Source organism: Bufo bufo, chromosome 1 (assembly GCF_905171765.1).
Source record: "Bufo bufo chromosome 1, aBufBuf1.1, whole genome shotgun sequence".
In the NCBI taxonomy this organism is placed as follows: Eukaryota; Metazoa; Chordata; class Amphibia; order Anura; family Bufonidae; genus Bufo; species Bufo bufo.
The window spans coordinates 679,517,886-679,544,194 of record NC_053389.1 but is presented as its reverse complement, the minus strand read 5'-3'; the positions used below and the strand labels follow the sequence as shown (position 1 = coordinate 679,544,194).

General features: G+C 42.5%; 1 protein-coding gene across 2 annotated transcripts in view; it reads right to left on the bottom strand.

Annotated features, from left to right (window-relative positions):
* Nucleotides 1–3,768: 3,768 nt before the first annotated feature.
* MAN2A2 (mannosidase alpha class 2A member 2) overlaps nt 3,769–26,309 on the bottom strand; it is a 189,543-nt gene continuing 167,002 nt past the window's right edge. The window contains exons 17-24 of one of the 2 annotated variants that reach the window (XM_040414114.1): nt 23,075–23,189; nt 16,318–16,451; nt 11,083–11,224; nt 10,731–10,864; nt 8,815–8,892; nt 6,214–6,408; nt 5,966–6,076; nt 3,769–4,593 (exon numbers count right to left, since the gene is read on the bottom strand). In XM_040414114.1, coding sequence (XP_040270048.1) covers nt 4,435–4,593; nt 5,966–6,076; nt 6,214–6,408; nt 8,815–8,892; nt 10,731–10,864; nt 11,083–11,224; nt 16,318–16,451; nt 23,075–23,189 — 1,068 coding nt within the window. In that variant the 3' untranslated portion in view covers nt 3,769–4,434. The remainder of the gene's footprint in view (nt 4,594–5,965; nt 6,077–6,213; nt 6,409–8,814; nt 8,893–10,730; nt 10,865–11,082; nt 11,225–16,317; nt 16,452–23,074; nt 23,190–26,309) is intronic. The other variant, XM_040414113.1, reaches the window with a different exon arrangement.

The following is a 26,309-nucleotide window of genomic DNA, read 5'->3' as shown; positions in this document are numbered from 1 at the left end:
TGTGAACAATCCCTTTACAACTTTCAATTTATTAATTTAAACCTCTGCTCTTTCTAGGATTAGGAGTCCAGTGGGTGGTTCTTATTAGAGATGAGCGAATTGAGCTTTGGATCCAAGATCCAAAGTCAATTCACTCAAAACGTAATTTTAATCAGTCCCCGTACAGCATTAAAATGTATGGGCTCCAGTGAGTGAAATTCGTTATCACCAAAGTCTCGCGGGATTTCAGGGAATAACTTTGGGATTTGACAATTCAGCTTGAAGACCATTTAAAAATCGAATGCCAAAGTTAATTGAATAAAATACAAGTTTTATTGAAACTTTTCCCACAAAGCTATATATCAATCTGCTCAGCTCCTCCTGCTCTGTAAAATGCTGCCTTCAGGTCAGACACAGTGTTCAATGTGTCACCCTCCATGTAAAGGGAACTTATCTGATCAATATCTGTCCAATCAGACCAATAGTTGGTGTGTATAACAAAAGATGTGTGAAATTGGCCCTCTGCCATCTGTTGGTATAATACAAGGTTGCGATAGACATGCTGAAGTCAACAGTCTGACACTTATCCGATCAGGGAACACCACTGCGGAGAATTTACAGTTTCATTCTGGCAGTGTTAGAGAAGAGTCACATGCTGCCCTAGAAGAGTCCGGCTTATTCACGAGCTTATGTTCTCCCCGCCCACCTGCTGATAATTGACAGGTCTCTCCTTAGTCTTCTCCCTAGGAGAAAATTGACATTAGTCAATGGATGAGCGGGGAGAGCAGGCGCTCATAAATAAGCCAATCTCTTCTCTCTGTCAGTGCATGACTATTCCCCGGTGCCTACTGCCAGCATTAAACTGTAAATCCTCACGACAGACGGCTGATTTCAGAGTGCCTGTCATTATCATACAGGAGATGTCAGGTTCCCTTTAAAGGAAATGTGTCACCAAAAATGTCACCTGCAAGTTAAAACCTGATACAACACATCTCCCTTTTTTCCCTAATTTGTTTTTATTTTCTGATTGCAGATTTATTTATTCTATTTCCTGAACATGATTATGGGGGCGGCCATCTTGCCTGAGCTGTTCTTAGAAAGCATTGAAAAATTGGGCCATATAGGCCATAGACACTTTGGTCTGAAGGAGACCTCATTGACTTCTATGGGAGAGTTCTCTAGACATGCTGTGTGACCTGTGCAGAGGTCATTGTACAAGGAAAGAATAGATAAGCTCTGACAATCACCTATTGTGAATGGTGGATCCTGTCTTCATTCTAATCCTGCCTGTAATGATATCACCTCTGTGTACAGATAAGCAGGTAACTGCAGTAAAGTGATCTGTGCAGACCAAGAAGTGGAGCCTATTATGAGGCTTAGTGGCCAGTGTGAAAACTGCAGGATTGTATAGTTTTAGTTTAAATATAAAAAGTGTGACATGGAAATTAAAAAATAACAAAAAATTATTTAAAAATATGTTAAACATAAAAATGTGATTTTAAACAATAGGTCATTTTCTGATGAAACATTCCCTTTAATCTTTCAGTGTGCCAATGTTCTGGAGCGACATGTTCTAGAATACAAGTGCTCTATGCTTTAACACCTACATTAAAGGGTTATTCCCATCACATACAGCCAGGTCCATAAATATTTGGACACGGACACAATTCTAACATTTTTGGCTCTATACACCACCACAATGGATTTGAAATGAAACGAACAAGATGTGCTTTAACTGCAGACTGTTAGCTTTAATTTGAGGGTATTTACATCCAAATCAGGTGAACGGTGTAGGAACTACAACAGTTTGCATATGTGCCTCCCACTTGTTAAGGGACCAAAAGTAATGGGACAACTGGCTTCTCAGCTGTTCCACGGCCAGGTGTGTGTTATCCCCTCATTATCCTAATTACAATGAGCAGATAAAAGGTCTAGAGTTCATTTCAAGTGTGCTATTTGCATTTGGAATCTGTTGCTGTCAACTCTCAAGATGAGATCCAAAGAGCTGTCACTATCAGTGAAGCAAGCCATCATTAGGCTGAAAAAACAAAGCAAACCCATCAGAGAGATAGCAAAAACATTAGGCGTGGCCAAAACAACTGTTTGGAACATTCTTAAAAAGAAGGAACGCACCGGTGAGCTCAGCAACACCAAAAGACCCGGAAGACCACGGAAAACAACTGGGGTGGATGACCAAAGAATTCTTTCCCTGGTGAAGAAAACACCCTTCACAACAGTTGGCCAGATCATGAACACTCTCTAGGAGGTAGGTGTATGTGTGTCAAAGTCAACAATCAAGAGAAGACTTTACCAGAGTGAATACAGAGGGTTCACCACAAGATGTAAACCATTGGTGAGCCTCAAAAACAGGAAGGCCAGATTAGAGTTTGCCAAACAACATCTAAAAAAGCCTTCACAGTTCTGGAACAACATCCTATGGACAGATGAGACCAAGATCAACGTGTACCAGAGTGATGGGAAGAGAGGAGTATGGAGAAGGAAAGGAACTGCTCATGATCCTAAGCATACCACCTCATCAGTGAAGCATGGTGGTGGTAGTGTCATGGCGTGGGCATGTATGGCTACCAATGGAACTGGTTCTCTTGTATTTATTGATGATGTGACTGCTGACAAAAGCAGCAGGATGAATTCTGAAGTGTTTTCGGCAATATTATCTGCTCATATTCAGCCAAATGCTTCAGAACTCATTGGACGGCGCTTCACAGTGCAGATGGACAATGACCCAAAGCATACTGCAAAAGCAACCAAAGAGTTTTTTAAGGGAAAGAAGTGGAATGTTATGCAATGGCCAAGTCAATCACCTGACCTGAATCCGATTGAGCATGCATTTCACTTGCTGAAGACAAAACTGAAGGGAAAATGACCCAAGAACAAGCAGGAACTGAAGACAGTTGCAGTAGAGGCCTGGCAGAGCATCACCAGGGATGAAACCCAGCGTCTGGTGATGTCTATACATTAGAGACTTCAGGCTGTAATTGACTGCAAAGGATTTGCAACCAAGTATTAAAAATTGAAAGTTTGATTTATGATTATTATTCTGTCCCATTACTTTTGGTCCCTTAACAAGTGGGAGGCACATATGCAAACTATTGTAATTCCTACATCATTCACCTGATTTGGATGTAAATACCCTCAAATTAAAGCTGACCGTCTGCAGTTAAAGCACATCTTGTTTGTTTCATTTCAAATCCATTGTGGTGGTGTATAGAGCCAAAAATGTTAGAATTGTGTCGATGTCCCAATATTTATGGACCTGACTGTACAATGGGTGCATGTCGCTAGAATATGCCCCCATTGTCTGATAGGTGCGGGTTCCACCTCTGGGACCCGCACCTACAAGGAGAACGGAGCGGGCAGAGCTGTGGCTGGAGGACCCCGGATTTCCCAGTGTCCGTCCACCACCAAGCGCTGCTCCCATAGAAGTGAATGGAAGCGCACCGCGCACCCTGCTCCCATTCATTTCTATGGGGCAGACGGAAATAGCCGAGCCAGTCATAGAAATGAATAGAGGGCGGCTGCGCATGCGCAGTGCACCCTCCGTTCATATCCCTGCTCCGTTCTCATTGTAGGTGCGGGTCCCAGAGGTAGGATATGCAATATGCCCCCATTGTCTGAGATGGCAAAACCCCTTTAAGTCTATTCTGTAGGTAAGGTTTCAAACTTTTTTTTTTTATCTTAGAAATGTGGATCTGAGTGTATTTATAACACTGGAAATCTGAATGTGACTGCTAACGCCGACGTTCAGTAAGTGAAACAACAATTCCAAACTTTCAGGGATAGTATCAGATCTGTATTTAAAACCACAGTTGCAGAAACAAGATATTGTCCCATCACATCTCATTATGCCATACGTTACTTCTTTTTCATAATCCTTTTTCTTCAGTGCTACAGTATAAAAAAGACAGATAACATATGGAAGAATACTGACAATGGTTGAGACAAAATTCCTAATTCTAGGCGTAATATACCATCTAGTAGGTGATCCCTCTCTGGGTTCCTGGGACCATTTCTTGTGGACCTGTCTGCAGCATTTAGTGGCACAGGGGAAATTGCTTTGAGTTTTCTGAGGACTGTCAGGCGGTGGCAGAAATCAGAGAGGAGGTGTGCTTAAAAAGTCACCAAATAAATAGTTCTTTTTAAAAACTAAGTTTATCATAAATAGCTTCTTATTCTCTCTTCAACATACAATCTAGATGTTTAACTCCTTGTGTGCTAAAAGAGCCTGCAACTCACTTCTCTGTTAGCAATAACTAGGTTTATAGGGTTATTTTGGTTTGTCCAAAATGCCATGATGGGTTTTTCCAGTGCTGGCTGGGCTCCGAGCTACAGAACAAAATGTGTCGCCCTTGAAAACGGTACACACTGGTTGATGAACCATCCAGCTCCAGTCCTTGGCTTGTGTGCAATGGGATCTTGTGTCCCATGCGGCTGATGTTAGCTGAAGCGTAGACGATAAGTGGAAATTTCCATTGGGTCCATGCTGAGTGTGGGGTTACTATTGTTTGAATGAGGGGCTAGAGAATACATCAATGTCAAAGACATGGCTTGCATGAGTCCTACTTCTAGCCCCATGAATAGACCTCCAAGTGACAGCTAGAAAAGAAGAGTTAGAAATGTGGTTACATAGGGTGAAAAAAGAAAAAATGTCCATCACATTCAACCCCCCCCCAAGATCCAGATATTTGGTAGAGAGGAAGGCCATATAAAACCCACTCAGGCTGTAAGATTAATTTTACATGATGGTTGAAAACAATTTGACTTACAAACTCTAATCTTAATACAGGGATAGAAAATGCCTGCTAACGTGCCGAGTTCACACAAGAGATTGTATCATTTCAGACTTTGATGGCATATCCCTACGGTATGCCATCAAAGTCAGATAGGTGCGGGTCCCACCTCTGAGACCAGCACCTATCTCCAGAATGGGCTCCTGAAAGTAAAGCGCACCACACATGCATCCGTGCTCTCTATTCATTTCTATGGAAGTCTTGAAAATATCCAAGCAAGCACGCTTGCCTATTTTTGGAAGTTCCATAGAAATGAATGCAGAGCACCCCATGCAAGCTGCCAAGATAGCCAGAGCTTGGCTTTTTTAAGCAGTCCCATAGACGTGAATGGAGCAGTGCCCATGCTTGCGCTCACTTTGAGGGTCCAGTTATCGAGATAGGTGTGGTCCTATCTCTGGGAACTGCAGCTATCTGACATTGGTGGCATATATTAGCGATATGCCACCAATATGTAAGATGAGACAACCCCTTTAAATTTGTACCAAAAACTTATTTTATTTGTTTGCAAACATTTTGTGCCTCGTTCAACAAAGGGACATGGCTTGGTGAAAAAGGGGAGTGAAGTTGCACAAAGGGGAGTAGCTTAAAGTGTCACTGTACTTTGAAAAGACTTTTGATATGTCATAATGACATATCAAAGGTTTTGACTGATGGAGGTCTGAGTGCTGAGACCCCCACCAATCTCTAGAATGAGGAGAGAGAACACTCTCTGGCCTTGCTGCAGAAAGTCCATTGGGCCATCTCAATTCCATCTCCTGCAGCGAGGAGAGCGATTGTGCTATGTGAGTGCTTTGCTCTACTCAATCTCTATTCACTATGACATATCAAAAGTTTTTTCAAAGTGCACTGCCTCTTTAAGATACTCCAACATGTGCCAAAAGTGCATCAAAATTTTGGTGCAAACTTCTGGTGCAAAGTAAGCCAACCAATTGGTGGTGCGCCCTTAGACAAAAGTGTCTAAAGCGGCACCAAATTTATTATTCAGCGTGAGCCACTGTGATAAATTTGGTGCATCTTTAGACTGTTTAAATTTACTCTTCAAAATGACTCAAGAATTGGCCTCCCTATTTAGTTTCATTGCCTTGTACTCTAACACAGCATTTGTTGGGTCAAGTGATGGTCATGTTGAAGGTGCCTACTAACAACCAGTGTGTGGATACTTGTCAAACTTTGATTACCTTTCCTTGACTTGTGGTGCAGTTAAACCCAAGATTCTTCGCTTCCAGCCCACAGTCAAATCCTTTTCTGTGTAAAATTAGTGCGGTGTCAAGGGAAGGTATTCCATCATCCTGCAAAACATCACAGGAAAATATGGGCTATGGTCTGAAGTACTGCGTGTTCCCATATTATCTTATTACAGTTTGACTTTGTATTTACTAAACCCACTTAGTAAAAGCCAAGTAATAAGCAGGGAAGATTTAGTCACCTCAGCCTGCAGCGTCCTCAGATTAAGGATGTGAATATCACATGGCAGGGTGGCAGAAAGAGGCATGAAGGATCTAAGAGCTGGACCTCCACCTTTTTCATTAGTCACGGGCATCACTAAGATTTCATGGTTCAAATGCATGGACGTCATGTGACTGAGGAGTGACGGAAAGCTGACTGCTTGATTTCCTGGACTCTGGAAAAAATACAATAATTGACAGTATCACACCTGTTCTAGTAGTTTTGCACCATACATTATAAGGATACTGTACATCTTTTTATTTTTTCAGGATTACCAGAGATGGGCAATATTCAGGGAAGGTCACATGGTTTAAATACAAAGGGTGTCCTCCACAGTAGGATATGTTGGCTAATCTCTCAATTTTACATCAGTATGAGGGTTTGGTAAGACCGCAGAGTGCACCTGTCTTTGTAAAAGTTATTGTTATTTTGTTAAATACAATATGAGCGGTCTGGGTCCAAAATGCTGATCACTAGGACCTTCTAAATATCAGTCGAAACCAATCATAACTGGATTGAGTAAAATAAATACACACTGTATACTCCATATGGATTAATTTCAGGCCTTAAATAGTCTGATTGATATACATGAACTTAACAGTCTTAGGGCTCATGCACACGTTTGTATTATGGTGCCATACTATCTCAGAGTGGTATGAAGCTGACTACCTCCACAGTTTATGGACCCAACTACCTCCAGTTTCATACGTAATTCAAAGGTTATTTCTATATAATTCCTTGTGAGACATGTAAAAAAGAAAATAGTGGCTTCAAGGGCAGAATTTCCAGTGGTATTCCCACCTTAGACATACGGTATGTGACATATCCACAAGATACACCATAAATGGCTGATACATGTGGATCTCTAGGACCCATACCTATCTCCAGAATAGGGGTCCACTGACCTCAATCCTGCCCCTCCGTCTGCCACACTCTGATGTAGAATAAGTGGACTGGTGGCCTGGCTTTCTGCATTCACTTCCCTGGCTATTTCCATAATGATCATAGAAGTGAATGAAGAGAGCTGCGCACATGCATGGCCATCTCTCCGTTCATTCGTGTCCTGGATGAAAAAGCTGGAGTTCATCTCAAACACAGGACTGGACTGGGGACTTAAAGTTGCCCTGGAAAAAAAACAACTAAAAGTGGCGCAATGTTGTAGGCGGGTCCAATATAAGTAGGTGGGGCCAGCAATACTATACTGCAGCACTAAATACTGCCCCAGCAGAACCAAATACACAGTGCAGCACAAAACACTGCCGCCCCTGCTGCAGAATTCAACTCTATCAACGTCATGAGGATGGCAATACATTTGAATTCAGGAGGGCACTCTCTTCTGCAAGCCAGATGCATAGGTACCAGATGCTCCTAGCATTAATTGATGTTGAGAGCATCAGATTGCTATGTACCTGACACGAAGATTTGAGGAGGAATTGGGTGGCCCATTGACATAGGCCCACCGTGAAATTTCCCTGTAGAGTCTATGGCCAGTCCGTCCCTGCTCAAACAGGTAAGATGGCAGGGGATCCCATTTGGCAGACAGATGCATACCCCAGTGATATATATGCCATAAATGTCTAAGGTGGGAATACCCCTTTACTACAGCAGAAAATGGAGCACCATACAGTGGCAAAGTCCTTATGGCTCGGTCCTGTGCATGAGCCCTAACTATGACAGATTTAAAGAATTGACTTCTCTAGAAAACCCCCGTGGGGGCATGCTGAGCTAATAAAGGATAGGTCAATCTAAATTCTAGAGGACTATAAAATGCCAGTTGAATTCCCATGGATTTGATGGATGCCCTGTGCAACCTTGAATATCAGCACTTACAGAAATGTTCCTCCACAAACCAGATTCTGATTGTGCAGGGTTATCTCACTTTATGGAGCCACTGCCTCAATGGACAGACCACTTGAAATGAAGTTGTCCAGACTAAACAACCATTTTAGGTATAATTCTGCATTTTTTCATGCCTATCTCAGATATCGTGCTGGCGATCTGCCTTAACAAAGTGTAGAAAGTGCTCCTCAGTCTGTTCCAAGCCATCAGAGCACGATCATAGTGGTGATGGAGACTCAACTGAGTGAAAAAAAGCAACATTGTGAGGATTAAATGAGAACAAAAAGAAAATGAAGAGCCAGTCTTTTGGAAGGAAAATAAGGAGCTTGCTAAAAAGTCTAAAAACCTGAATACACAAAGCTTTAATGAGATCTGGTTAGGCACAAAAGACAGTTGACATGAAAAGGAGCAAAACTGGGTCACAGTACCATCTACACAGTCACAGTGTGAACTGGACAAAATGGCTCAATACTGAGGAGAACCTACCGCTTTCCATCCGATTTGGTTGTCTTTGTACATTATAGAATTAATGGCCATGATATCGTCACTAGATGTTAGTGAACAGCAAGTTCTGACCGATAGCACAAAACGACCATCAGTTTTATGTGTATTTTATAGGAACACAGAGGATTAAAGCCAAAGCCACACATACTATGCTATAATGAGTCTACAAAGCAGCTAACTAAATTACAAGGGTTCATCACTACAAAGCCATTCAGCGTTACTCCCTGAAGAGAATTACCTCATAGCTGCCGGTCCTCGTGATGGAAAAAGCCAGTTTTCTAAACCAGGAAAGCAGTTTAGAAAGGAAGCCGGAGAGCTGGGCAGAAGGGGTTATGGTAAACAGGGGAATAATGAAATGGAAGAGGTAATAAATGGATGGATATGGATGGGAAAATGGCATATACAAAGTCAGTGATGATTCACAGATCAATAAGTGGATGTTATACTTTAGGGCATGGGAGGAAGTGAGGTAGTAACACGCGGACCGTGGATAATCGTCTATCATAATGGAAAACCATAGAAGGGTTAGGAGGGGGTCACGGAATAAACGGTACAATAAGATGTAAGGAAAAATCTACATCTAACACCTCACATCACAAAGGAAAGTGAGGAGTTTTGGTAGAACATTCGTAAAAATGTATTTCATCTTAGTTTTGCTTTTGGCAGATGTTTAGTGCAATCTCGTAGTACCCATCCTGGCATTGGGCATAACACAGGCACATGCATGACTGTTACTTCAAAGGATCTCCATGGCAGGAAGGGGTTGTCTTATCTGAGACATTGGTGGTATATTGCTAGGATATGTCACCAATGTCAGATATCTGCCGGTCCCACCTCTGGGCCTGCACCTATCTCCAGAACGGGACACCCGAAACGTGTGAAGAGCAGCCGAACATGCGCAGCCATCCTCTATTCATTTTTTTAGGACTGCTGAAAACAGCCAAGCGCTGGCTCCAGCAGTCCCACAGAAGTGAACGGAGCAGTGGACGCATTTGTATAGTGTGCTCTCCATTCATTTCTATGGGACTTCTGAAAATAGCATAGCGGTGCGCTTTCCTTCACTTTTAGGGACCGACTCTCGAGGTGCAGGTCCCAGATCCTAGGGATATGTTGCCAAGGTACCCAGGTTTTAGTGTTTTCTACACAAAATATATTTCTATTTTCCCTTAAAGTGGTTGGTCCATGAATAACATTTATAATCTGTCTATATTATAGGTGATAAATGTATGATTGCTGTCTGTCTGACTGCTGGGAACTCCACTGTTCACCGATTCTCCTGTGTGAAAGGAGTGGTGGTGTGCATGTGTGACCACAACTCTATTGGCTTCTCTGGGTAAAGCTGAGCACTGTACTGGACAGCCCCATAGAAGTGAAAGGAGTGGTGGTCACGCATGCGCATCATACAAGAGACTTGGGGACCCTCATTTTTGTTATGAGTAGAGACCCCAGCAGGCAGATATTTATCAGCTATCCTGTGGACAATTGTTCCTGGGCTAGCCCCTCTAAAAGCCAGCATGTGTTACTAAAGTTCTGTATATTCATTACCTATCTGAACACAGCTTTACTGGATTAACTACTGCTAACAGCACTGATAAACACGTCCACCAAAGCAACAGCCACTAATAGTTACGGTAAGTCCAAATGTTGCAGAACTGCAGCGCATGTGCAGGAACTTCTATGGTGTTAAAATTCTGCCATGTGTAGACCAAGCCAATGTGTCTCTCTGCTCTGGTTCATAATGGGGGTTACTCTCTAGGACAGCCATATGCAATAATAGGTCAAGGTAGTTAACAGAAACGCAATGTGGTCTATAGTGTTCCCTACATTTCTATTTCCAGTATGTCACTGGATCACCTTGGCCACCTGTACCGGCCTTCTTGAACAAAAACATAAAGCCTGATAATGGAAGATGACCCACTGGCATTCTTCTATAATGTGTATATGACAAATTACATTACGTGAAATGCAAATGAAACTATGAATTCATAGATTATCTGGACTGACTGTGCTATATATGCTGCTCTACAAAGCCTATGTAACTACAATGAGTGGACTGCGGATCTCAAGCTTTAATGGACTGCAACTCCAAGCATGCTTCGCCAGCCAGCCTACGCCTACAGTTCGCTTGCAAAGCTTTTACAGTAAGCATTTTACCTTATTTCCGGATGATCTTTTTTCCAACAGAAGCCGAAATCGGTTGCACGTTCTTTTGTTGTCTTTCAAACCTTGACCAAGACCTCGATTGTCATCCTGCATCAAGCGGCGGTCTAGAATAATCTCGAGCTGACCTACAAGATAGAAAAAAGACAAAATCAGTGATTTTGCTCTCTGATTCAATATACTAGATAGCCTTTTAACAGCTACGTGATAGGACTAGCTTGGTTTTAAATGATCGCTGATGTGTTGTCTATTTGACAGATGGTGTTCAGATTTAACAATCCTGATTTTCATAACTACAGGATACTGCAAGTGATTAATTAACAGAGAACAGCGTGCTTCTTCTCACCACTCTTCAGGCTGGAGACCCCCAGGGCTTGGGCTGTGTGTAGCGTTAATCTGTTCTGCTCATCCTGGATGTATGCCATCACTGGCATTGGGTAGAAGTTAGCTTGGAGTGGAAGTTTTTTGAAAAACTTTCTAGTTTGGATCTGCATTGAAATAAAAAATTCACAGGATTGATTTGGGGGTAAACATGCAGCGAGAATACCGGTAGTGTTACTGTAACTAAATCAATTACTCACAATGGACTATGCTCAATAAGTACATGCAAAACATTGAGATAGACCAGAGGGGCATAGCCCCAGTGTCGCATGAGCCTCTGCACACAATGAACTGGAGGAGGTGAAGTTTACACCAGATCACACATGGACTACTGTGTGCACCTGCATATAAGGACACAGCAGAGCTTCAGCAGGTTCAAAGGCGGGCAACTAAAGTAGTAAATGCAATGTGTGGACTACATTACCCAGAAAGATTATCAAAATTAGGATTTAGTGACAGCTGCACATATCCTTTCTTGCATGTATAAAAGAGCACTAACAAGGCAGCTATTGACAGTGGAATTTGGTGCGGATTGTCGGCAGCCACTTAGAATTCTCCTCCAATTGTTTTCAATCAGAAGCCCTGGTGGCGTTCATGTGGCCACAGTTTATAGCCAAAAGGGCGCTAAAATGCTTCCCACTCAAAACAATGGGAGGTGGATCCCATGGGGCCGGCAGTGACATCCCCACCAAATCCTGTGCGAATGGCCCTAACTGTTCTACGGTCTTTGATATTACTGTGTCTGTTAGGCTAGGTTCACGTATGTGGTGCTTTTCAGATTTTCTGTACAAGTATAGGAATAGAAACACTACAGCAGTGGACCTGGCATAGACTAGACTAAAGGGCACCTGCCAGATCCCATTGATTATAATGAAGTCTGGCAGGTTGCCATTATGCAATCCAGCATTCTGTAGGCTCCGTTTTCTTTCCCCCCCGTATGTTTGCCGGTATTTGTGGCAAGAATAGGACATGATCTATCTTTTGCGGAACGGACATACCAATGTGCAAAGCTTTGTATGTCTGTTCCACAAAAGATAGAACATGTCCTGTTCTTGGCCACAAAATGCAATTTATGGACCCACTGAAGTTAATGGGTCCTCCCAAAAAAAAACGCATTCAACACAGAGGTCATCCATATTTTGTGGACCGCAAAATACATATGGTCGTGTGAATACCCCCTTAGTCTATAACGTTATATTCTTATACAAACTACAAAAAATGGCGTGGTGTCAAAAGGCAGGAAGTGCTCAACCCTATATGCAGTTGTGCATCTATACCCAGTGGAGCAGATCCTGCACTTGTGGCCCGTTGATAATGGCGATCCCCAGCAAAAATGCATACAGTGGAGGATGCCCGCAGCGGACCGCAAGTACCACAAAAAGACATCCTACACAAGATAGAAAAATATGTGCATGTAAATAGCTATATGAAATAAACATTAATAAGGAAGGTGCACTTGTGGTACTTGTGGTCCGCTGCGGGCATCCTCCACTGTATGCATTTTTGCTGGTGATCGCCATTATCAACGGGCCACAAGTGCAGGATCTGCTCCACTGGGTATAGATGCACAACTGCATATGGGGTTGAGCACTTCCTGCCTTTTGACACCACGCCATTTTTTTGTAGTTTGTATATACAGTCAGGTCCATAAATATTGGGACATCGACACAATTCTAGCATTTTTGGCTCTATACAACACCACAATGGATTTGAAATGAAACAAACAAGATGTTCTTTAACTGCAGACTGTCAGCTTTAATTTGAGGGTATTTACATCCAAATCAGGTGAACAGTGTAGGAATTACAACAGTTTGCATATGTGCCTCCGACTTGTTAAGGAACCAAAAATAATGGGACAAATGGCTTCTCAGCTGTTCCATGGCCCGGTGTGTGTTATTCCGTCATTATCCCAATTACAATGAGCAGATAAAAGGTCCAGAGTTCATTTCAAGTGTGTTATTTGCATTTGGAATCTGTTGCTGTCAACTGTTGAGATGAGATCCAAATTGCTGTCACTATCAGTGAAGCAAGCCATCATTAGGCTGAATTAACAAAACAAACCCATCAGAGGGATAGCAAAAACATTAGGCCTGGCCAAAACAACTGTTTGGAACATTCTTAAAAAGAAGGAACGCACCGGTGAGCTCAGCAACACCAAAAGACCCGGAAGACCACGGAAAACAAATGTGGTGGATGACCAAAGAATTCTTCCCCTGGTGAAGAAAACACCCTTCACAACAGTTGGCCAGATCAAGAACACCCTCCAGGAGGTAGGTGTATGTGTGGCAAAGTCAACAATCAAGAGAAGACTTTACCAGAGTGAATACAGAGGGTTCACCACAAGATGTAAACCATTGGTGAGCCTCAAAAACAGGAAGGCCAAATTAGAGTTTGTCAAACAACATCTAAAAAAGCCTTCACAGTTCTAAGACAAAATCATATGGACAGATGAGACCGAGATCAACTTGTACCAGAGTGATGGGAAGAGAAGAGTATGGAGAAGGAAAGGAACTGCTCATGATCCTAAGCATACCACCTCATCAGTGAAGCATGGTGGTGGTAGTGTCATGGCGTGGGCATGTATCGCTGCCAATGGAACTGGTTCTCTTGCATTTATTGATGATGCGACTGCTGACAAAAGCAGCAGGATGAATTCTGAAGTGCTTCAGGCAATATTATCTGCTCATATTCAGCCAAATGCTTCAGAACTCATTGGACGGCGCTTCACAGTGTATATGGACTATGACCCAAAGCATACTGCAAAAGCAACCAAAGAGTTTTTTAAGGGAAAGAAGTGGAATGTTATGCAATGACCGAGTCAATCACCTGACCTGAATACGATTGAGCATGCATTTGACTTGCTGAAGACAAAACTGAAGGCAAAATGCCCCAAGAACAAGCAGGAACTGAAGACAGTTGCAGTAGAGGCCTGGCAGAGCATCACCAGGGATGAAACCCAGCGTCTAGTGATGTCTATGCATTCCAGACTTCAGGCTGTAATTGACTGCAAAGGATTTGCAACCAAGTATTAAAAAGTGAAAGTTTGATTTATGATTATTATTCTATCCCATTACTTTTGGTTCCTTAACAAGTGGGAGGCACATATACAAACTGTTGTAATTCCTACACTGTTCACCTGATTTGGATTTGAATACCCTCAAATTAAAGCTGACAGTCTGCAGTTAAAGCACATCTTATTTATTTTATTTCAAATCCATTGTGGTGGTGTATAGAGCCAAAAATGTGAGAATTGTGTTGATGTCCCAATATCTATGGACCTGACTGTAGATATGTTTGGAGGTATATAAACTCCATATTTAAATGTGCCTGATTTTCATCCACAGGCAACATTTAGGTGCACCTGTGAGGCCTGGGCCTTATCAGTCAGTCTTGGGTGGGACTCACAGCCTCCTCCCATTGCAAGCATTGCTGCATGCTGGAGGTAACTGGGAGTTTGCTGCGAGTCGGACCTTACGCTTCTGTAATTCGCCCACTGGCTCCTGGTATTGCCCATACAGCACAGGTAGATGAGTGTTAGGCCCCGAGCTACTTGAGATACCTTGGTGCGGTGCTCGGGCTCAGATATGTCCTTCATATAAGGATATATTGGCTAAATTCTCAATTTTAACACCAGTTGGAGGGTTTAGTCAAACTTGTTTGTTTGCATCCACAGTAGTGCACCTTCCTTATTAATGTTTATAACGTTATATTCTTACAACAAATATACAAATGGATCCTGTGGTTTATTAAAGGGCAGCAGTGCTCCTCAGAATGCTCTACACCTTTGGGTTTCATCAGCTCTGCTCTGTTTGTCCAGTGTGCAGATCCATAGAAAGTATAAGGCATCTGTACTCTGCACGCTGGAAAAGCAGAGCAGAGCCAATGAAAGCTGAATGCTCTGAGAAACTCCGCTGCACCTTCAAGGTTTCACTTAAGGGTTAGGTAACCTTTCAGCACTTGGTAATGATGCCATGCATATAACAGGCTCCTGCTCATCTGCCTCTTAACGACGTCCAGGTAAGCAATAAAACGTAGACACCCATGATTACTTTGCAATGAAACTATCTTGAACTTTTTCAGCAAATAGATTAGATACAATACACAAAAGATTTTCATATAAATATCAACCAAAGTGTTGCACCATGTGATTTAATCCATTAATCCCTTAGTCATAGCATGAGCAGAGAACCCTCAATAAGGGGATGGGTTGTAAAGACATGCCAACACAACGTTTTGTGGTGGACCTTCAAAACGTCATGTTGGTGTGTTTTAATATATTAGATCCTTTTGTTGAAAGAGTTTGAGAAAGTTTAATTGCAAAGCAAAGAGGAAAGAAGGTTTCTACACAAACATAGAAGAGGATTCTTTATGGTAAGAGCAGTGAGTCTATGGAACTCTCTGCCAGAGGAGGTGGTGATGGCGAACTCACTAAAATGTGGGGGCCTGGATGTATTTCATCAGTATAATAATATTACAAGTTATAGTTGCTACTGATTACTGGAGAAAGGTCACTGATTCAGGGAGTCATTTTGATTATTTGGAGTTGAGAATTACATTTTTTCCCTGCGATGAGGACACTTGGCTTCTACCTTGCTTTCTTCTGGATCAACTTTGCAGAATAATAGCCTGAATTGGAGTTATGCATGTCTTTTCAAAGGGGTTATCCAAGACTATAAAAATGTCCCCCATATGAGGGCCCCTCACAATGAATATACTTACCTGGCTGCCCCTGCCGCTCCTGGTCCCCGCACTGCCGCTGCTGCTTCTCCCCGTGCGCGAATGAAAACATCCGGTGCCAGGGGGGAAGCAGTCAATGGCAGGCGAGGAAAGGGACGAGCCTCCCTAGCATCGCGGAGCCTTTTATGTTGTGAGAAGGTAGCCATATCTGAACAACCTAAACATTATGCACTTCCTATGATCATCCTCCAAACAATAATCTTACAGATCCCCCCAGAATCAGCACAGAACACATCCACTCTTGCCCAATATTCACTGTCCCTAAGCAGTGAGAGATAATAATGAGTTCTAGATAATGATGATACTATACAGTGGATGGCGCTTTCTGCTTCTGGCTCGATCTACTGTTTGCTCCACCTTGAGGATAGGTTATCAATATCTAGAACTCAGACACCCCCCTTTAATTTTAATCCTTGGTTTGGAAACACTGTACGTGGATATTAACAGAAAGGCAAGAAAGAACCTGAAAGCCGTTGAGATCAGTGAAGAAGGTGTCCCCGTTCTGGATATCAGTGCTAAGTCTCATAGCAATTTCTTTATTGACGTGATCACGAATGTCAACGAGTGAGCTGATATCCACTGAAAGGCCATCAGTTCCTGTAAGGGAAGACAGTACTGAGAGTAAACGTACAAAGCAACGTAATGCTAAACTCCATTATGCACCAAACTTGTCACCAACATATTCCATTCATAATGTGGGTCATGTATAAAATCTGCACTGTTACAAAATGAAAGGGATTGTGTGGGACATTTAAAACATTCTGATGCTAAAGATATAGCTGCTTTATACGCCAAAACAGATGATCTGGAGAACAGGTCTAGAAGGAATAACCTGCGGATTGTGGGTATGCCAGAGAAGACGGAGGGGGATAATGCCACCGAATTTGTGGAAAAATGGTTGCATCAACTATTTCATGAAAAAGGTCTATCTTCCTTATATGCGGTGGAGCGGGCGCACAGAGTCCCCATGCGGCCGCTTCCGCCTGGCAGACCTCCCCGTCCCACACTGGCGAAGATCCTGCATTTTAAAGACCGGGACACTATCCTGCGGCAATCAAGGGACAATGAGGAGATGGTCCTGAATGGGGTTAAAGTGTCCATATTTCCGGATTATTCCAACGAAGTGCAGCGGAGGCGAAGTAGATTTATGGATATAAAGAAAAGGCTGAGAGCTCTACAAGTCCAGTACGCTATGCTGTTTCCTGCTAAACTGCGTGTGGTGGCATTGGGATCCACCAGATTTTTTGAAGATCCGGAGGAGGCGGCGCAATGGCTGGACGTCCACGAGCGACAATTGAGAAGTGGAGCCCTGGACAATTGAAGGAGGCAGATATATGGTTTCATTTGTTCACTTTATATATGCATTTGCACTCTAGGATTGCTTTAAATGTTGCACCAGTTAAGGAGTGTATTATGTAATGCTACCACATAGTAGTTCCTGAGGAGGGAGCAGGCGGTAAAGAAAGTAAAATGTATTTCTCAGATGTGGGGAGGATTCTCTACCTGAGGAAATGTGTTATAAACTGTTATGTTTATTGTAGGTTGGGGGGCAGGTTGCTCTCGGATTGCCCTGTTTTAATGTGTGAAGTGGATACTGAGGGGACAGTGATCCCCAGTTACAGTAACCTGACTATGAGAGGGAGGGAGGAGGGTGGGGGGGCAGGGAGAAGGTTGGGGGGAAGGGTTAAGGTCTTGAACTATGAGCAAATGTTGTCTGAGTGGGCTGTGAGATTCAAATATGGTTTGAAGTTTTACCATGTCACAGGTGATTAGAGTCTTAAGTTGGAATGTGAGAGGGATGGCGGATGCACGGAAAAGGCAGTGCATTTTTCAATACTTGGGGCGGTTTCAGCCGGCTATATGTTGCCTTCAGGAAACGCATTTGACTGGAGAAAATTTACACTGGATGAGTAAAAATTGGGTGATCTATGTGTTACATTTAACTCATTACTCTCATTCTAGAGGTGTAAGTATGATTGTGCATAGTAGTATTAGGTATGAACATATGCAGGATTGTGTGGATGCTGAGGGTAGATATGTGTGTGTTGTGTGTAAGGTGGATGGAATACAGGTGGTGCTGGTGTCTGTGTATGTGCCTCCACCGTTTGCTTCCCCATTAATAAGAGAGATCATGGGCTTTGTGGCGGACTTCCCTGGGTTGCCGTGGCTATTGGTAGGGGACTTCAATTGCACGTTGAATGACTCCCTAGATAGATGCCGGGTGGAAGGAGCAGGTGGTTCACCGGGGAGTGCGGCTCTCAGGACTATTTTGGGTGAAGTAGGAGTACAGGATGTATGGAGATTGCGTAACCCAGATAAGCGTGAATTCTCGTGTAGATCAGCCACGCACCATTCGCTATCGCGTATAGATTTGGCCCTTGTTAACGACATAATGCTACCATTGGTTAAGGATGTCGTTTATCATCCTCGGTCGTTGTCGGACCATTCTCTGGTGCAGATTGACTTGTGCCTGGGGGTGCACAGACAGGGACCGAGGCTGTGGAAGTGTAATTCTCATTGGCTGAATGTGTTGGGTGACCTGTCTGGGATTTCTCTGGAAATTAAGGAATTTTTTGATATCAATACAGGGTCGGCTTCGATACCAGGTGTATGGGACGCCATGAAAGCATTCCTGAGGGGAGTTTTGATAAAAGAAATTAACAAGCATAAATCCAGATCCAGGGAGGCAGATGTTAGGGCGCATGTACTAGTGGCTGAGGCTGAGAGAGAGTTTAGTAGATCCCCCACCACGGTTAGTAGTGAGGCGCTGGCGGTAGCTCAGGAGCAGCTGAGATGTCATTTAGTCCAGGCCGCAGATAGAAAGAGAAGCTTTTATCGTCAGAGATCTTTTGATGAAGGAGAGAAGGTGGGTCATTTGTTGTCGGTGGTCTCGCAGGCCCAGAGGGACTCCTCTTGCATTCAGGAACTGAGAGATGACATGGGGAACAGTAGCCAGGACACAAAAGGAATATTAGATATTCTAAAAAGCTTTTATGTATCTCTATATACTTCCACTGGATCTAGTTCTGATGAGGCTCTGAATGATTTCCAAGGGGAGGCACAGTTATCGGTGCTGTCAGAAGAGGATAGAGAAAGGCTGGAGGAGCCGATTACACTTGAGGAACTGGAAGCTGGACTTGGGGACATGGCAAGTGGTAAGGCGCCTGGAGCTGATGGTCTCCCAGTAGAGGTATACAAAAAGCTGCAGGGGATATTACTCCCTGAATTACTTAAGGTGTTTGAGCACTCATTGGAGGCAGGTTCGTTACCACATTTGATGCAGGAAGCTATAATTGTGGTTATACCTAAACCTGGAAAGGATCCTAAAATACCGGATTCCTACAGGCCAATTTCACTTCTCACGGCTGATGTTAAGCTCCTGGCGAAGGTGTTGGCGAACAGGCTGTCCAAGGTGATTCTGACCATAGTACACCCGGATCAGACGGGGTTTATGCCAGGGAAATCGACGGCTATTAATCTTCGTAGGCTGTACACTAGTTTAAATATTCCGGCGAAAAACAGTGGAGACAGGGCCTTGCTTGCGCTTGACGCCGCTAAGGTGTTTGACAGTGTGGAATGGAGGTATTTGTGGGGGGTCCTGAGAACTATGGGCTTTGGTGAGCGGTTCATTCAGTGGGTACAGGTCCTGTATTCTAGTCCTAAGGCGAGAATTAGAGCTAATGGAGGGTTGTCAGATTGTTTTCCCCTTGCCAGGGGCTCCAGGCAGGGATGCCCATTGTCACCCTTATTGTTTGCTCTTGCAATAGAGCCGCTTGCGGCGCATATTCGCTTATCAACAAGTATAGAGGGGTTTAGATACGGCGGGCTGCACAATAAAGTGGCTATGTACGCTGATGACACTCTACTTTTCATGGGCGATACTGGTGCGTCCCTGGATGCGGCCATGGCATTGATTGACAGATTTGGTAGCTTTTCTGGACTTCGGATAAATTGGCAAAAATCCTCTTTGATGCCAATTGATGGGCAGGCCCTGGCAGGCAGACAAGTAGATAGTTTGGTGCCCTGGGTGGATAAATTTAAATATCTGGGATTGCATATAACACCGAGGCTATCGGATTTTGAAGAACTTAATCTGTCCCCATTGCTGGCTACTTTTAGGCTTAAAGTGAGGTCATGGTGTAGACTCTTTCTTTCGGTGGTAGGTAGAGTTAACCTTTTAAAAATGGTTATGATGCCCCAGTTGCTATATGTACTGAATAATGCTCCCGTATGGATCCCTCTGGATAGATTCAAGAAAATTCACTCTATATTTAGAGATCTTACTTGGAAGTATGGGCAGGCTAGGATCAAACTGGAGACATTACAGTACTCTAAGTCGGAAGGGGGCCTAGCTGTCCCTAACGCATGGATTTATTTTTTGGCTTCCCAATGTCAGCATTTTAAGGGATGGATTGATCTGCAAGCACCGGACATGACTGGGCAGATATTGCAGCATTGGCTGGGCAGTCGTGACCTCATGGGCATTCTGGAAGGCTCAGGAATGCATGCAGGGAGGGAAAAACTCCCTCTTATTGAACTTATGAAAAAAGTTTGGGCAAAAGTGAAGCAGCTAAGAGGAGTGGGTGGTATTAGTGAACTTTCTCCTATTGGAAAGAACCACTTGTTGCCAGAACTATTTGCCATACCAGGACTTAGGAACTGGGAAACTTATGGAGTGACGAGAATTGGCCAATTAATTAAGGACAAGATATGTAAGTCATTTCAAAACCTGCAGCAGGAATTTAATATCCCTAGGGAGTGGTTCTATAAATATCTTCAAATAAGGCATGCCCTTGAGGTCACGTTGCGGAAAGGATGTGAGATAGCTCAAATGGAGGTGGTTCATAAGCTTGTTCTTCCGACAGGTGGGGGAAAAAGAGGGTTAATATCACAGGTGTACGCTCTTTTACTGGAAAAATTCTTAGAGGGGTATCCGCTTTCAAGAATGAAAAAATGGGAGGCTGACGTGGGAGATATGTCTAAGGATAAGTGGGAAGATATATTGGAAGGAGTCCCCAAGGTGTCCTTGAGTGAACAGGGCAAACTGTCCCAACTATTTATCATACATAGAGTGTACAAAACACCGGTGTTCCTGAAAAAGATAGGAGTGAGAAGTGATGACAAGTGTCCAAAGTGTATGGAAGATGGTGCAGACTTGTTGCATATGCTGTGGTCTTGTCCAGTAGTTGGTAATCATTGGGAGGATGTTAGGAATATGATTAATAGCAAACGGACATTGAAAATTCAAAAAGATCCTAAGGTGTGTATTCTGGGGTATGTGTCTGAGATTGGAGGGACTGAAACGGTTAAGGTAGCTGTGGGGAGATTGCTATATGTGGCCAGGAAACTGATTGCTATGAGGTGGATCCAGGGAAGTCCGCCTACACTGAGTGAGTTTGAACGGAAGGTGCATGACATGCGGATACTTGAAAAAGGGGTGTATGTGAAGAGAGGGTGTCCTCAGAAGTTTGACAAAATGTGGAGTGAATGGTTATCTCATACTCATGTGGTTATATAGGCTCGTGATGGTCAAGACCAGTTGTTAGGGTAGGGGGGGTTAGGGCAGGGTGAGGGGGGGAGGGATGTTGGGAAGGTTAAGATATTGGTAATTCTATGTCTAAAATATTTGTTTTAGCATGTGTACACGCAATGTATAGGTACGTGATAAAACTGTGTGTTGGTATCTCTATGATTACTGTTGTTCACTGATTCCACACGGTGGATAGGGTAAAGAAAGGAAAATACAACGTATTGTTTTATGTTATACTATGTATTTATTGTTCAATAAAAACGATTTGATTTAAAAAAAAAACATTCTGATGCTGTCCTTGTGTTGATGACATTGTGACTACAGGCGCTCACAAAGCTACAGTATCACTGCAGGACAGCGTCAGAGACTAACACGAGCAGCAGAGTGGCAGGGAATTTTCCAGGTATGTAATGCTTTTTTTTGTTATTTGATCAAGACCCATTTTCTGTGAGATTTCTAAATGTCCCAGACAAGCCCTTCAATGTCAACCTTTTAAGCAGATCCGTAACTTGAAGCTCCTGGGCCAACTGATAATGTCCAACCTCAAATCTCATTTGATTATTCTGATTTCTTGCCTATTAGGAATATTCAATGCTTTTCGAAAGTCTTCAGACCGTTTCCCCTGTTTCACATTTTGTTATGTTGTGGACTGTTGTGGAAATTAAAAAAATAAAAATAAAGTTTTCCCCATCATTCTGCACTAATGACAAAGTGAAAACAGAATGGTAGAAATCTTTGCTAATTTATTGAAAAAAAAAAAAAAAAAACTGTAACCTTCTCCAGATCTGTGCCTCCACATAATCCATCTAAGCTTTACAGACAATTCTTTCTTTCTTATGGCTTGGTGTTTGCTCTGAAATGCATTGTCAGTTGTGAGACCTTATATGGACAGGGATGTGTCTTTGCAACTCACATCTATTCAACTGAATTTACCCCAGATAGATGCCAATCAAGGTGTGGAAACATCTCAAAGATGATCAAGAGAAAAAGGAGGCCCCAGAGGTAAATTTCTAGTGTCATAGGAAAGGGTCTAAATACTTATGTCCATGTTAAATTTTAGTTTTGAAAACATTTGCAAAAATTTCTAACATGGGGTATTGAGTACAGATTGATCGGAGAAACTACATTTTTTTAAAAGTTTTAGCACAAGGCAGCAACATAACAAAATGTAAAAAAAGTGAAAAGGTCTGAAGACTTCCCAAATGCATTGTACAGTACATAATACGGTTATCAAATATTATATAAATTGGAGGAAAAACAATATAGTTTATTTAAGAATGCTTTCTTGAGTTTTATTATACGAAAGGTTTTTTTACTTCCATAAAATTAATGAGACTGTCAAGCACTTATGGAAGACTGCAAAAAAATCGTTGTCTAGTCCTTTTATATTGAAGGCCTATCACCAGGAAAGACCATCAATACCTGAATGGCGCATGTCTGACACCCAGAAAACCTGTCTGGAACTAGACAGCTCTGTCTATTCTGTAATGGACAGAGATGGTTACTGCAGAGTTGCTACCACTGAAATTAATGGTATGTATGTGTAGTCATAATTATTGCTATGTCTATGGCTATCCAAACTTGTTTTGATGCTCTGACACTTTCCTAAAAATGAAACATACAAATGAAACATATACAGTACCACTGTTAAAAAGCCAGTGTACATAGAGTAAGCTAAACGAATACTGACCTGGTAAGTTATAGACTCTAATTGTCTGCTGAACATGTTGAAAAAGGCAAGTCACCTCTGAAAAGAATGGACCCTCGATAATGCGTACCACAGGAGGGTCTTTCGGAGTGTATGACTGTAAAAGAAAGAAATGTGACCTCTTAGGACCTTTAAGAAAACAGAATTTACCTACAGCCAATAGCAATGTGTTAAAGGGGTTGTCACAATTAAACAACATATCCTCTATCCACAGGATAGTGAATAAAGGTCTGACCGGCAGAGGTCTGACCACTGGGGACTGCGCCCATAAAAACAACTCCCAAACTCCCCATTTGAATGGAGTGGCAGAAATATATGTTTGTATGCCGCTCCAAGCAACTCTATAGGACTTTCAGAGATAGCTGAGTACAAGCGCTCATCTATCTCTGCAGCCCCATAGAGTTAAATGAAGAGGCAGCATGCATGCGCGACTGATGATCCATTTAAATGGGGGAGCATACCGTAGGTCCTGTTCTTGTAGGGAACCCCCAGTGATTGAACCCCTGCCGGTCAGACACTTATCCCCATTCCCTGTGGATAGGGGATAAGTTGTCTTAATGGGACAACCCCTTTAAACTCCCACAGTGCTGTTAGAGTGAAAGGAGAGCACTTAGGGAGGGGAAGTGCTAGATATAGTAGGAACTGCGCCACAATGTTCTGCTTTACGTTAACGGCAGACAGTTTGAAGACATGCATGATTTAAATGCTATGGACACCTTCAGAGTCTCCCTGGTGCTACCGCTAGCAGGGATAGACGACGGATCCTTAATATTGTTAGGCAAGCAAAGCAGGAAAGGGAAGTGGATGTTATTGTCCATCTTGGGACAAACGATCTGGCTTGCAATGAGGTTTCAAAGGTGAAAGAAGCTTTTCACACACTTGGAAAGGATATACGGGAGGTTGCATAAACTGTTTCATTCTCTGCAGTTTTGCCTGTGTATAACCTTCAGCATGACAGGAAGATGCGCATTAAGGGATTCAATGTATGGCTTGGTGAATGGTGTATGAACCAAGAGTTTGGCTTTGTGTCTCATGTTAGCTCTTGTTGGAATGAAAAAGAACTGTACAAGAAAGATGGTTTGCATCTTTCTCTCAAGGGAACGAATGTCCTCGGTGAACAGTTCCAAGTATTTGCTAAGGAGCATTTAAACTAGGAAAGGGGGGCAAAAGAGTGATAATCCAGCAGTCCAACTGCCCCTCGGAACAATGGCAGAAGATGCCAGTAGCACAAAGGTTAAGAAATGAAAAGCTCAGATTCTTGTCTACAAATGCTACAAAAGATCAATGAACTTGAGGCTATAATGGCATCTGAGAATATAGATGTAGTGGCTGTTACTGGGACGTGGTTCAAGGGGAGTAATGACTGGGATATAACAATACCAGGGTTCTCTCTATACAGGAAAGACAGAGAAGGCAATAAGGGGGAGGGGTGGCCCTGTATGTGAAAGATAGCATAAAATCTAATTTGATACAAGTTAGCGAGAACAATTTAGAGTCAGTTTGGGTTACCTTGCAGCTTGATAATCATAAGGTAACTCGTGTAGGTGTGATATATAGACCACCTAGCCAAGTCAAAGAATTAGATGATCTACTAGTTGAGGAAATAGCTAAAATGACATTGAAGGGGGAAGTTATCATTATGGGAGACTTCAATCTTCCTGATGTAAACTGGAAAACCAAAATAGCTAGTTCTGCAAGGAGTACAGATATTCAAAATTCCCTACTGGGATTATCTCTACAGCAAGTAGTTGAGGAGCCAACCCGGAAGGAGGCCATTTTAGATTTAGTATTCACAAATGGGAATTTGGTATATGATATTACTGTAGGGGAAAGCTTGGGATCTAGTGATCACCAGTCAGTGTGGTTTACTATAAGTACAGTGACTGAGTCACACCACACAAAAACAAAAGTTTTAGATTTTAGAAAAACTGACTTTTCTAAAATTAGATTAGTGGTATACAAGCCCCTATCAGATTGGAACAGTTTCATTGGAGTCCAGGAGAAATGGGACTACTTAAAAGTGGCACTATTGAAGGCAACAGAAAATTGCATAAGGCTTGTCAGTAAAAGCAAAAAAAGGAAGAGACCACTGTGGTACTCATCAGAAGTGGCCAAAATCATTAAAAACAAAAAGATAGCATTTAAAAATTATAACAAAAAACAAAAAACGAGGATGACAGGCAAATTTATAAGATTAGGCAGAGAGAGGCCAAACAAGTTATAAGAGCTTCTAAAGCACAGGCAGAAGAAAAATTAGCTCAGTCAGGGAAAAATGGCGATAAGGCATTCTTCAGATACATAAATGAAAAAAGGAAACTAAAACAAGGAATTACCAAATTAAAAACAAAAGAAGGAAGGTATATGGAAGAAGATAAAGAACTAGCTGACTGCCTCAATGAATACTTCTGTTCAGTTTTTACAAAGGAAAATGAAAGAAAAGGACCTCAGTTAGGAAAGAAGACTAATGAATCTTTTGATGCATGTGTCTTTACAGAGGAAAAGGTTCTAAGTCAGCTGTCTAAAATTAATACAAATAAGTCACAGGGGCCTGATGGGATACACCCAAAGCTATTAAAAAAGCTCAGCGGTGAACTAGCAAAACCATTAACAGATTTATTTAACCAATCACTGGCAACAGGAGTCGTCCCAGAAGATTGGAAATTAGCAAATGTTGTGCCCATGCACAAGAAAGGTAGTAGGGAGGAATCGGGCAACTATAGGCCTGTAAGCCTGACATCAATAGTGGGGAAATTAATGGAAACCATACTTAAGGAAAGGATTGTGGAACATCTAAAATCCCATTGATTGAAAGATGAAAAACAGCATGGGTTTACTTCAGGGAGATCATGTCAAACTAATCTTATTGATTTTTTTGATTGGGTGACTAAAATAATAGATGGAGGAGGTGCAGTAGACATCACTTATCTAGACTTTAGTAAGGCTTTTGATACTGTCCCACATAGAAGGCTTATCAATAAATTGCAGTCTTTGGGCTTGGACTCCCATATTGTTGAATGGATTAGGCAGTGGCTGAGGGACAGGCAACAGAGGGTTGTAGTCAATGGAGTATATTCAGACCAAGGTCTTGTTACCAGTGGGGTACCTCAGGGATCTGTTCTGAGACCCATATTGTTTAATATCTTTATCAGCGAAATTGCAGAAGGCCTCGATGGTAAGGTGTGTCTTTTTGCTGATGACACAAAAATTTGTAACAGGG